The 14,007-nt window shown below is 37.4% G+C and overlaps 1 protein-coding gene across 1 annotated transcript in view; it reads right to left on the bottom strand.

Annotated features, from left to right (window-relative positions):
- The window catches only part of LOC105491174 (myotubularin related protein 9), a 43,206-nt gene that overhangs the window by 14,678 nt on the left and 14,521 nt on the right, over positions 1 to 14,007 (bottom strand). The window contains exons 3-6 of the mRNA XM_011757336.2: positions 13,300 to 13,425; positions 8,410 to 8,583; positions 7,018 to 7,235; positions 3,746 to 3,907 (exon numbers count right to left, since the gene is read on the bottom strand). Coding sequence (XP_011755638.2) covers positions 3,746 to 3,907; positions 7,018 to 7,235; positions 8,410 to 8,583; positions 13,300 to 13,425 — 680 coding nt within the window. The remainder of the gene's footprint in view (positions 1 to 3,745; positions 3,908 to 7,017; positions 7,236 to 8,409; positions 8,584 to 13,299; positions 13,426 to 14,007) is intronic.

Below are 14,007 nucleotides of genomic sequence, written 5' to 3'. Positions count from 1 at the left end.
ATACAAGTGCAAGGTGAAGCAGGAAGTGCCGCAAGCAGAAGCTATAGCGAGTTACCCAGAAGATCTAGCGAAGACCATTGATAAAGGCAGCTCCACTAAACAATGGACTTTCAGTGTAGATGAAATGGCCTTATATTGGAAGAAGATGCCATCTAGAACTTTCATAGCTAGAGAGGAACAATCAGTGCCTGCTTTCAAAGGACAGGTTAACTCTCTTGTTGGGGAAAAAAATGCAGCTGGTGACTTTAAGCTGAAGCCAGTGATCATTTGCAATTTTGAAAATCCTAGGGGCCCTAAGGGTTATGCTAAATCTACTCTGCCTGTGCTCTATAAATGGAACAATGAATCCTGGATGACAGCATGCCTGTTTACAGCATGGTTTACTGAATAGTTTAAGTCCACTGTTGAGACCTACTGCTCAGAAGAAAAAATTCCTTTCAAAACATCACTGCTCACTGACAATGCACCTGGTCACCTAAGAGCTCTGATGGAGAGGTACAAGGAGATGAATGTTGTTTTTGTGCCTGCTAAAACAACATCTATTCTGCAGGCCATGGATCAAAGAGTAATTTCAACTTTCAAGTTTTATTTTAAGGCCATAGCTGCCCTAGCTAGTGATTCCTCTGATGGTTCTGGACAAAGTAAATGGAAAACTTTCTGTAAAGAATTCACATTTCTAGATGTCATTAAAAACATCTGTGATTCACGGGAGGAGGTTAAAAACATCAACATCAACAGGAGTTTGGAAGAAGTTGATTCCAGATCTCATGGATACTTTGAGGGGCATAAGACTTTACTGGAGAAGTCACTGCAGATGTTATGGAAATAGCAAAAGAACTAGAATTAGAAGTGGAACGTGAAGGTGGGGCATAGTGGCTCATGCCTGTAACCCCAGTACTTAGGGAGACCAAGGCAGGAGGATTGCTTGAAGCCAGGAGTTTGAGGTTACAGTGAGCTATGACTGTGCCACTGCACTCCAGCTTGGGTGACAGAGGGAAAGACTGTCTCCAAAAGAGAAAAAAAAAAAAAAAGGCTGGGGGGGGGTGGGTCACACCTGTAATCTCAGCACTTTGTGAGGCTGAGGCAGGAGGATTGTTTGAGCTCAGGAGTCTGAGACCAGACTGGGCAATAAACAGAGACCACATCTCTATTAAAAATTGAAAAAAAAAAAAAATTAGCTGAGTGTGGTGGTGTACACCAGTAGTCCTGACTATTTGGGAGGCTGAGGTGGGAGGATCATTTGAGCCCAGGAGTTCTAGGCTGTGGTGCACCGTGATCCTGCCACTATACTCCAGCCTGGGCGACAGAGCAAGGCCCTGTCTCCTAAATAAATAAATAAATAAATAAATAAATAAATAAATAATTAGGAGCCTGAAGATTTGACTGAGTTGCTGCAATTTCATGATAAAACTTGAAAGAATAAGGAGTTGTTTCTTATGGATGAGCAAGAAAAGTAGTATCCTGAGATGGAATCTACTCCTGGTAAAGATGCTGTGAATATTGTTGAAATGACAAAAAAAAAAAAAAAAAAAAAGATTTGGAGAACCACATCAACTTAGGTGACAAAGCAGTGGCAGCGTTTGAGAAAACTGACTCTAATTTTGCAAGTTCTACTGTGGGTAAAATGCTATCAAACAGTATCACATGCTACAGAGAAATCTTTCATGAAAGCAAGAGTCAATTAATGTGGCAATCTCCATTGCTGTCTTGTCTAAGAAAGTGCCACAGCCATCCAAAGCTTCAGTAACCACTACCCTGATCAGTCAGCAGCCATCAATGGGGAGGCAAGGCCCTCTCCCAGGGCCAATAACCTCAAATATCAATAAAGTATTTTTAAATTAAGGTACGTATATTGTTTTTTCTTCTTAGATGTAATACTACTGCACAATTAACAGACTGCATTATAGTGTAAACATAACTTTATATGCACTAGAAAACCAAATATTAATAATGAATGTGACTCACTTTATTGCGTGATTTTACTGTGGTTTTCTGGAACCAAACCCACAACATCTCCAAGGTGTGCCTGTGTGTGTAATATACTATTAAGTGATGAACTGCAATTTACTTAATCCTATAGGATTAATCCCATAGTACTTAGCAATTTACTTAATTTACATTTAGGTTATGTCAATTTTTGTTACACTGTAGATGTACTTAGCTTTTTGTCTTCTGTTGAATTCCTTCAGGGGTCTTAATTTAAAGTAACAGATTCCTTGAAGTCACTTATGGTTAGGTCAACCCCATTCTCAGGATAAAACCTAATGACTAGGCTGAGGGGGGTGAGCATGTACTTTAAGGCTTCTGTGTATATTGCATATATACCTTAATCATCTGTGGGATATTCTGAATTCGATTCACTTAAAGTCTATTTTTATGGTTTCAGTAATTAATTATAAAGGCAAATTTGTATGGAGGTGAAAATAATAGGCTAATATATATCAGAAAAAGGGACCCAAATATGGCAAAATAAACCAAAACCCTGAATCTTCCCAAGAGTCTGGAAGCCTCTGTCTTTAAGGCAGCCAGCTCAAACGAAAGGAAGGTGGAGATCATGAGAACTGTTCTGCATTCTGCACTGAGGGGTGTCTTAATCTGTATCGTCGTGTTATTACAGCTGCAAATTGAGACAATGCGGTGATAACTGTTTATTACAATTCCCGTTTCATAAGAAAACAGAAGCCTCCGTACTCATAATGTAAGGAGAAATCTGGTAAACTTAGGTTAAAAAGAAACAAAACCCTCAGTATTAACAAAGTTACTGTGTATTTGTTATTTCTCTGCCACAGAACCTTGGTAGCTAATTCCCACAGTTTATTAGCTAAATGGGCTTCACCTAACGCCTAAAACAAAAAGAACAGGGATAGCCCGGCAATCTTGACCCCAAGGGACTATACCTGTTCATGGTTCTGTTACTAACTTACCACATGATTTTAGCAACCCATTCTATTATGAATTTCTCTCTAACCATAACAAATTACGTATATATTTCCCTAATTTGGAAGCATCAATAAAACAAGTTAAAGTCTCAAAGAAAAGTGCCATCTAACCATGTGGTGATAACACTTACACTACCTATTGTTTCAGGGGAACCCCCTTCTTAGAAAGGGCATTCTAAGCTTCTGCAAGAATTTATGCCAATCCTTCTGTCCCTGTTCAAGTCTTCTGCCACAAGACTCAAGGATTAGCAACCTTTAACTGAGTGGATAAACTACAATCACTTCATACACTCAACATCACTACAATTAGGCGTTCTCAACTTGAGATCCAGATGTAATGCCACATATCAAATAGTTTGAAATAAGATATCCCAGAGGTTAGAAAGGATCATTTTATTGTGTAGCAAAATTACATGTTTCCTTTCGCTGATATTTCAAAAGTAAGGAGGTAAGTTTGCTCCTCTAAGAAAAAATAAGAAAACTTCCTTTCATTCTATTTCACAGTTTAAGAAAAAAATTGGCAAATTCATGATTTAAGGATGTCATGGAAAAAAGAAAAAGGTCCATTAGTACTTAAAAATTTGTGTCATGGAAGACATGTATATGTACATGGTTCCTATCTATTAAACAAACATTATCTATTAAATGCCAGACTCTAGGCACCTCATCAATAATGGGATGCTGTTGACTAGCCTACACAGTAATTTACTGCAAACTTTCACATACTCTATAAACATATGTCTGGATAAACACAAAGTCTAGTTATCAGTGCACGTCCTGCTCAGGAATGCTGAAATGCACTTTACCTGTCGATGCACTGAGCCGCGAGGCAGGCAGCTGTCAGAATCTCTTTGATATGAGTCAGCCAGTTAGAGGCCTCCAATTTACTGAGCCACCGGTCCATGTTATGTGTTTGGTCATTACAAGCTTCCACAAGTTTGATTAAGCTCTCCTGAAGAATGTGATACCTTTTAAAAATAAGAAAGCAAAAAATAACAAACCCAGAAAATAGAAAGATAAAGAAACCAAGCCAAAGACTCAGCCTCCAACATAACTAAGAGGAAAAGTAGTTCAAAATACTATAAAAATATTTACCCTGCTATACAGTAATTTGAGGATTAAAGGTTGAAAAACTAATATTTAAATATTGTTGCAAAGGCTTAAAATGCCTGCCATGGCAACCTATTCCTCATCTGAACAGATTAAACCTAGTTCACATACCTGGATTATCAGACTATAGGAGAGGCCAGAGCCCTGCGTTTCGTGACAGGTCAGGAGACACAGCACCACTTACATTTGCAATCCTGTTCCCACCGATCTAACACTAGAGACCCAGTGCCATCAGTAGCCTTACCCAACCCAGTTCGATCCCACTGTTTTCTAGCTACAGCTCCCATTCACCCACCTAGAGACACTTATAAATCACTCTTTTACAGTGCAAACAAGAGACTATAGGTGGAGGAAGCTGTGCGAAAATAGGTCGATATGGGGAGAAATTAAATCTCTACAGGCTTTGACTTAGGAAAATATAAGTATATGTGGCAAATCTGTTCAGTGTAGCAACTGCTGATCCACATGCAGAGGAGCTGGCCTTGTGGTGATGAGACCACAGGGCTGGCTTATAGAAAGAATGCTAGTGACAGGGACTCCTGCAGGCCTCCAAGAGCATGGCTTTCACTTATCAAACACAAGGGCTGACTGTTCAAAAAGAAAGATAAAACTGACAAACCTTTAGCTAAAGGTTCTTTCACTAAAAACAGAGAGAAAAACAATGCAAATACAATTAGAAATGAAAGATGAGATATTACAACCGGTATCACAGAAATACAAGGGATCATAAGAGACTGTGAACAATTACACATTGACAAATTGACTGGATAATCTAGAAGAAATGGATAAATTCCTAGAAGCATACAACCTACCAATACTGAGTCATGAAGAAAGAAAATCTGAACAGACCAATAATGAGGAAGAAGATTAAAAAGGTCTCCCATCGAAGAAAAGCCCTGTTCCTGATGGCCTCACACACTACCTGATTTTGAAGTATGCTACAAAGCTATAGCAATCAAAACAGCTTGGCACTGGCATAAAAACAGACACACTGACTAATGGAATACAATAGAGCCCAGAAATAAATCCATTCATTTATGGCAAATTGATGTTTGAAAAAGCTGCCGAGAACATACAATGGGGAAAGGAGTTTCTTCCATGAGTGGTGGTGGGAAAACTGAGTATGCACATGCAGAAGAAACTCGACCCTTACCTCACACCATACTCAAAAATCAACTCAAAGTAGATTAAAGAGTTAAACATAAGACCTGAAACTGTAAAAATAATTAGAGGAAAACGTAAGGAAAAAGCTTCTTGACATTGGTCTGGGCAAAGATTTTTTGGATATGACCTCAAAAGTACAGGCAACAAAAGCAAAAATAGACAAATGAGACTGCATCAAACTAAAAAGTTTTTGCACGGCAAAACAACAGAGTAAAGAGACAACCTATGGAATGGGAGAAAACACTGGCAAATAATACACTGGATAAGGGGTTAATATCCAAAATATGTAAGAAACTCAACTCAATAGCAAGAAAACACATGACCTGATTAAAGAATGCGCAAGACCTGAACAGACATTTCTCAAAAGAAGACATGCAAATGGTGAATAGGTATTTGAAAAAAAAAATGCTCTGCATCACTTATCATCAGAGAAATGAAATTCAAAACCACAATGAGATATCACCTCACACCTGTTAGAATGGCTATTACTAAAAAGACAAGATTTAACAACTGTTGTTGAGAATATGGACAAAAGGGAACCCCTGTACAATGCTGGTGGGAATGTAAATTAGTATGGCCACTGTGGAGAACAGTATGGAGGCTCCTCAAAAAAATTAAAGATGAAACTGCGATAAGATCCAGTAATCCCACTTCTGGGTAAGTATTTCGAATATCTGAAATGAAATCAGGATCTCAAAGAGGTATCTGCATTCCCATGTTCACTGCAGCACTATTCACAATAGCCAAGATACGGATTCAACCTAAATGCCCGTCAATGGATGAATGGATTAAGAAAATGTGGTACGATACACAATAAAATACTATTCAGCCTTAAAAAAGAGGGTAGGCCAGGAGCAGTGGCTCATGCCTATAATTCCAACACTTTGGGAGGCTGAGGCAGGCGGATCACTTGAGGTCAGGAGCTCGAGACCAGCCTGGCCAACATGGCAAAACCTGGTCTCTGCTAAAAATACAAAAATTAGCCAGGCATGGTGGCAGGCACCTGTGGTCCCAGCTACTTGGGAAGCTGAGACAGGAGAATCACTTGAACCCGGGAGGCAGAGATTGCAGTGAGCTGGGATCGTGCCACTGCACTCCAGCCTGGGTGACAGAGCAAGACTCCATCTCAACAAAATAAAATAAAAATAAAAAAGACGGGAAACCTGTCATTTGCCACAGCATGGATGAACCTGGATGACATCATGCTACATGAAATAAGCCAGGCACCCATGCACAGAAAGATAAACACTGCATGCACTCACTTACATGTGGAATCTAAACAAGTTAAACTCATAGAAACAGAGAGTAGAATGGTGGCTGCCAGAGGAAGAGAAAGTGGCAGGAGGGTTCGGGGTAGAAGGGACACAGATATGGGGAGATGTTGATCAAAGGTTACAAAGTTTCACTTAGGAGGAATTAGTTCTGCAGGTCTATTGTATAGCATGGTAACTGTAGTTAAAAATAATATATCGTATCCCTGAAAACTGCTGAGAGGATATTAAATGTTCTCACCGTCCAAAAAAATGGTAACTATGTGAGGTGATAGTTGTGTTCATTCACTTAATCAGTTCTCAACGTATATGTATATCAAAACAGCAGAGTGCACATCACAAATACATATAATTTGTATGTCAATTAAACCTTAATAAAGCTGACTAAAAAAAATGAGAAGATGGCTAGACAATCATTGACCCTAGATTAATGCATAGGTTAATTTGAGCACTTGTGATTTTCAAATGGCTAAGGGCTTACCCACTGTAATTAGCTTCTAATAAGAGTCCTTACTATCTCTGGAATCTTTTACCTCTCAATGGACTTATGAATTCGCCTCCACTGGGGATAATGAGCTTCTTGTTCGAAACCACCTCCTTTGGCTCTAGCTTGCTGAGCCACGTTCAGGGATCGGGTGTCAATGATGTAGCCACGCTTTCCCGCCCTGAGGGTAGCATTTATCAGCTTCTCATCTTCCTTGCACCTCCTCCCATTTGTGCCAGTGAGTGGCTGACCACTTCGCATAATTACCTAGAAGCACAATAGAGCTGAAAATTCAACAGCAGTTGCTTTTACAGTTTCTGAAAACAGAAAGAAATTAGATTAAGAGTATCTCAAAAACAATTGTGTGACACTCTGGAGATGGATTTGATCCATAAACAAATAAATATTTGCATGTATTGATAACAGTTAATAACTGTAAAAGATAAGCCTGGAGCTTTTACACAGTTTCTCTGTCTCAAAACACTGTCACATAATAAATTATATCACCTCTTCAATATCAAATATTGCAATTCATTTAGTGTGTGAATCAAATACCTGTAGACCTGGCCCTGTAATAAGACAATAATGGCCTATGAGCCAGTAAACCTTGACTTCAACTGAACATACATAGAGTTGGTAGGTTTTAACAAGAATTATAAAAAGTAAAGGCACCAGTGGCAAAATTCAAAAGTTCAAACACTGTTCTCATTGTTTGGGAAATCATTTCCAATACCTCAGAAGCTGATTGTCTATTATTTATTCTCCAGTGGCCTCTACCATCCTTTTCAGTATTCCAGGATTTAACTACTTGTTTCCAAAAACTACCCTACCAACTATATATCTGGAAATGTTTGCTTTTGAAACTTTTCTCAAGAAATCAGTGTCTACTATACTAATGTCTTCCCTGGTGAATGGTTTAGAGTTCTTTCAAGAGACCACCATTACAAGGTAGTTATCTTAACTCCTTGTTTAATCCTGACTCCAGTGTTTACTAGAGTTGTGACTAAATGACATGAGCATCACTCTTCTCGCCTTTGAAAATAAATACGTCTGCTCAATTCACCTTTCACATGGAAAGTTGGTAAGAAAAATTCAAGTCTTTTATCATTATTCTGCACAGAGAAATTTCTCATTTTTCTACCAGAAGAATGTTGCTGTAAGCATCAAATAAACACTAGTTTCCTTTGTATAGTGTCCTGGAGATAAAGCTATCAGGGCTTTTATACGGCTGAGCAGGATCATGGGAAGAATTCAGCATCACATCCTCACCACAGAAAACACTCTACTCCTGATTCCCTAAAGCTTACACTAAGGAAGCCCTCGTGGTGGAGACCTGGACAATCATTTCAGTGAACAGACAAATAGAAAAAGGGAACATTTCTATGAAAAGATCCCCAAGCCAAGCCTTTCAGTACATCAAGCAGTAGTGCTGTGCACTTACCATCCCATTTTTTTTGTGATAATAGCTTAGTACTGGGAAGCGCCCTCCATGTCGAAATGTAGCTACCTTCCGAAGCGCTTCATCATCGATGGATTTGGGCACTGTGACAATTGGCGGGTAAGAGGGACAGACAGCAAATTCCTTATTGACATAGCTTAGCCTCCATTCACTGGTCTGAAAAACACAAAATACTTCAAAGCTAAGCAACTATCTCAATGTCACAAAATAATCTGAGAAATTTTAAAAGACCTTAGAGGTCAACTTTCACTGATGAAGAAGCCATTTCTCAGGAATTTAACAGGAGGATCTCTAGCTTATATATAAGTAGCTGCACAGAAAAGGAGCTCCACGGTTCAGGGCCAGCTTCCTGCATTCCTAGGTATCACCAGTTCCTAGAAAATTCTTTCTCATACTGAGCAAAACTTGTTGCTCTGTAGCTTCCTCTATTGGTTTTTACCGTACTTTCAGAAAACACAGGACAAGTTCCCTATTTCACATGGTATCCCATCAAATGTTTGAAAGACAGTTGTTTCTCCTTAGTGTTCTATTCTCCAAGTTAAATATATTAAGCACATCCACAATTACCATGGCCAACGTCCCACTTCTTCCTTTTCTGGGTCCCATTTAGTTTGTTAATGATCCTCTAAAAGCATAAGTAAGACTGTAAGACTCCAGATAATGCATCCCCAGAACAGATGAGAACAGAGCTACTATCTACGTCAAGTCCTTTGTTCTTTTCTTGTAAAAAAGGTAAAAAATGTACTAAGATTGGTAAAACCTTTCTTAAAACAGTAACAACTCAATACTAAGGAAGGTTAAGCTTAGGAGTCAATGAAATAATTTCAAACTGAATACTCTAAGGACTAAAAGTATATAATATAAAACTATCAAATGACAACTTATTTGAAACACCAAAACTGAAAACACCTTGAAGACTGTCAAAAGGTTTTACAGTTAAAAAAAAAAAAAAAAAAATCAAATTATATGTAAATTTCAATATGTTCTGTATATCTGAGTTGGCCTAACCATGGGTTACAAGAGCAGGAAGATAAAGCTAAAAAGTATGTTAGATGTACTATAGGACAAGATTATTACTTTAAAAAAATGATTTTATAAGATACAGTATCACATTTTTAATTATTTTTTTTCACTTTTCGAAGTTATTTATGTTACCAGTTTTAAAAACATAGTTTCTAGGCTGGGCACAGTGGTTCACACCTATAATCCCTGCACTTTGAGAGGCCAAGGCAGGCAAACTGCTTGAGTCCAGGAGTTCAAGACCAGCCACGGCAACATGGCCAAACCCTGTCTCCACTAAAAATGCAAAAATTAGCCAGGCACAGTGGCACGCGCTTTTAGTTCCAGCTACTTAGGATGCTGAGGTGAAAGAACACGTGAGCGCAGGAAGTCGAGGCTGCAGGGAGCTGTGATAGTGCCACTACACTCCAGACTGGGCAACTAGAGTGAGATTCTGTTTCAAAAAATAATAAATTAATTAATTTTAAAAAACACAGTTTCTAAAGATTTATTATTTTTTTAAAAATGTAGTTATCTGTTCCTTGCTAGCCCATCCCAATTTGCTTTCCCCAAAGACAATCATTTTCAACATTTTTAGCTTTTTTGGTGTTTAGCTTTACATTTCTAAATAACACGATTATATTGTTATTTCTTGAATTTTCGCTATGATATCTTATTTATTGATTTCCTACTCTGGAGAATGATAGGGCTCTCCATTGATCTGCAATGCGGCTTCTGTCGGTCCCAATGTACTGTGCTCTCTATCCTGTCCCACTAGCCCACTTAAGTAACTCCTAGAGCTTTTACAATAAGTTTGGTATCTAGTAGGCTAAGTCTCCTCCTCTCACCTTTTTGTACTTCAAAGAGTAACTTGGCTCCTCTTGGTCTTTTGGTCTTCCACCAGGTAACTTTTATCAAATTCAATGTAAAAACCAACTGGGGTTTTTATTAAGATTGTATTGACTTTATAAATTGGAGGGAATGAGTTACATCTTCAGAATATTCAGTCTCTCTATCCATGAGTATATTATCTCTCCATTTATTTAAGCTTTTAAAAATTTTTCCATAAATTTTTATAATTCTCTCAATAAAAGTCTTACTATCTTTTCTTAGATATAGTCCTAGAAACCCTATAATCTTTGTTGCATTTTAACTGCATCTCTTTAAACTTGTGTTTGGTGTAGAGAAATGCCTATGATCTCAAGATTCTTTCCTTTTCCTATAAAGACAAGCATATAATCAATAAATAATGACAATTTTGCTTCCTTCATTTCAATCCCTATACCCTATATTTTTCCTTGTTGTCTTATTGAGCTGACTAGGAGTAGTGATAATGGACATCCTTGTCTCATTCTTGAACTTAGATAGAATGATACAAGATTTGTTTTTGTTGTGTTTTTGGTTTTGGTAGCCATCCTTTATCAGATTAAAGAAATTCCCTTCAAATCCAACTCTAAGAGCGTTTAGCATGAATAGATATTGATCAAATTTTTTTCCTCTGTTAATCTAACACCATGCAGGCAATTTGTCTTTTCTTTAATTTTGTGGTATTTTCTTTGCTTTATTGTTCAGTAGCTGAGCAACAACATGTCTAAAGTTTTTTTATTATCTTGTATGGTATTTGCTGGCATACCTTAGCTTAAGGGTTCAGTAACTTTTACTGATTCTGGAGAGTTATCAACTATTATGTATTTGAATATTGTCTTTCTTCTATCATCATCAACTTTTTTTTCTTCTTCTTCTTCTTTTTTTTTGTAGACAGGGTCTTGCATCTTGCTCTCTCACCCAGGCTGGAGTGCAGCAGCATGATCACTGCTCACTGCAACCTCAACCTCCTGGGCTCAAGCAATTCTCCCACCTCAGACCCCAAGTAACTGGGACCACAGGCATACGTCATCACACCTAGCTAAATTTTTTCATAGAGATGGGGTTTCGCCATGTTGCCTAGGCTGGTCTCAAACTCCTGAGCTCAAGTGACCTGCCTGCCTCAGCCTCCCAAAGTGCTAGGAATATAGGTGTCAGCCACCACACCCAGCCTCTATCATCTTTTATCCTAAACTCCCATGCGATAAATATTGGATCTTATTCCTTTATTACGCATGCATGTGTCTAACCTCTCTGTTTTTCCATCTTCCTTCTCTGTTCCGTATTCTGAGTAATTATTTCGGATCTATATTCCAAATCACTTATTTTCTCCTTAGCTGTTTCTAATCAGCTACTTAACCTTTGCATTATTCTTTTATCTTCTTTTCAGTCAACAAAACTTATAAAAAATAAACTGGACCCATTTTGACTACACAATTTCATGAGTCTTGACTGCTGTATACACCTGTGTAACACCCAATACTAGGAAATCGCTAATCTGCTTTATCTGCTTTCAGTCACTTTTGGTGTCATATCTAAGAAATCTTTGCCCAACTGAAGGTCATAAAGATTTTCTACTGTGCTTTCTTAAAGCAGTTTGATAGTTTTAGTTCTTATGTTTAGGTCTATAATACATTTTAGTTAATTTTTGTGGATGATATGAGGTAAGGGTCTAGGTTTATCTTTTTTTACATATGGATATCCAATTGCTCCAATGCTATTGGTTGAAAAAGCTATCTTTTCCCAATTGAATTTTATTGGTACTTTTATCAAAAATCAACTGACCATTAAAGGGAAGGTTTATTTCTATACCCTGTATTCTGTTCCATTGGTCTTTATGTCTTTCCTCACGCCAATACCATACTCTCTTGATTACTGTGGCTTTACAGTAAGTTTTATAATCAAGTGTTTTGTCAAAGCTGTTTTGACTTTCCATACAAACTTACATACTTAAATCTGCATTTCCATAAAATTTATATCATTTTGTCCATTTCTACAAAAACACCTATTAGAATTTTAACAGGGATTGCACTGACTCTATAGATCAATTTAGGGAGAACTGCCACTGTAATGAGCCAAATCCAGCCTGCTGCTTGTTTCTGCAAATAAAGTTTACTAGAACATAGCACCATCCATTCATTGATGTCCCATCTGATTGCTTGCTTCATGCAACAACAACAGAGTTCAGCAGTGATAATAGAGACCACACGACCCGCAAAGCTTAAAATATGTACTATCTAATGGTCTTTCACAAAAGTCAGCCAACCACTAACCTTAACTATATTGTCTTCCAAGTGATGTACACAATATATTATATCTCTCCTTTCATTTAGATATCTTGTAACTTCTTCCAACAATGTTTTGTGTCTTTCAGTGTATAGATCTTGAATTTCTTTTGTTAAATTTATTCCTAAATATTTTATTCATTGTCAGATTGCTTGTCGCCAATTCATTTTTGTATACTGATCTTAGATCAACCAACTTTGCTAAACTTGCTTATTCTAGTTATTTTATTGCTTTCTGCTCTTATTTTTATTATTTTTTCTTTCTAGTTACTTTGCTCTTTTTTTCTAGCTTCTTAAGTTGGTGCTTAGGTCTATAATTTTAGGCTTTTCTTTCTTTTCTAGTAAAAATGTTAAAGCTATAAGTTTATCTCTAAACACTGCCTTAGCTGTCTATATTCCACAAATTTCAATATGCTACATTACCATTATCATTCAGTTCAAAATGTTTTCTAATTTCTTTGACACATAGATTATTTACAAGTGCTCTGTTTAATTTAGAAATACTTGGGGGTATTCCTAGATATCTTAGAATTATTGATTATTAATTTAATTCCTTTGTGATCAGAGATCATACTCTATATGGCTTCAATCCTTTTAAATATAAGATTAGGAATGGATAAGTCAACTTCACCTTATTACTCTTCAAAAGAAGTGATCATTTTCACAAGTCAAATAAGGTATTGGGTTACTTCTCATAATCCACAGTTCTCAAAAGTTAACTCACAGCTGAGGAATAGAGTTCAAATTCTTGCTCAGGAAGGAAGGAATGCCAGCCATCTTCTATCACTTCAAACATAGGACGGTAAAAGAAAGGGTACATCAGAGTGATGGAGTCCAGGGTAGACAATGCCTGGGGGCAAAAAGAAAAGAAAGACAAAAAAGAAACACCCACAATTGGAAACACATTCTAAGTGACAAATTAGTATTAAGCAAACATGGTCTAATAATGATGGGCACTCAGTATGTTTCTCTAACATTGTGTTTATCACTAGACACAATCACAGTCTTACGAAGCTGATTTCCATGCTTCTAGTATCTAACAAGGCATCTGACACATAACACACACTCAAAAGTGTTGACAGGATGAAAAAAAGAACAAAAAAATGTGCATATGAATTCTAGAAGAAAAATCAAATAACACCTCTTGACATCACTTAATAAAGCTTAATAAAAAGGTCTAAGTATTTCTGGGGATCAGTTTTTGGCTAGGCAGTAAGGTCTTAGCTCAAAATCCAGTATTACCTAAATAAACTTATGTAAATTATTTGAAATCAGAGTGGGTTAGTAACTGTAAAAAAGGATGATACAGCTTAGAGGTCTACAGTCAGATGGGAATTGGAATGCTGAACTGAAATTCCAAGTCCTAGCAGTGCAGCAGGAAAGCCATGTAACCACTCTATGCCTCAGTTTCCTCAACTGTAAAATGGGGGAA

The sequence above is a fragment of the Macaca nemestrina genome, chromosome 8 (genome assembly GCF_043159975.1).
Source record: "Macaca nemestrina isolate mMacNem1 chromosome 8, mMacNem.hap1, whole genome shotgun sequence".
Taxonomy (NCBI): domain Eukaryota; kingdom Metazoa; phylum Chordata; class Mammalia; order Primates; family Cercopithecidae; genus Macaca; species Macaca nemestrina.
This window is presented reverse-complemented; position numbering and strand designations above follow the sequence as displayed.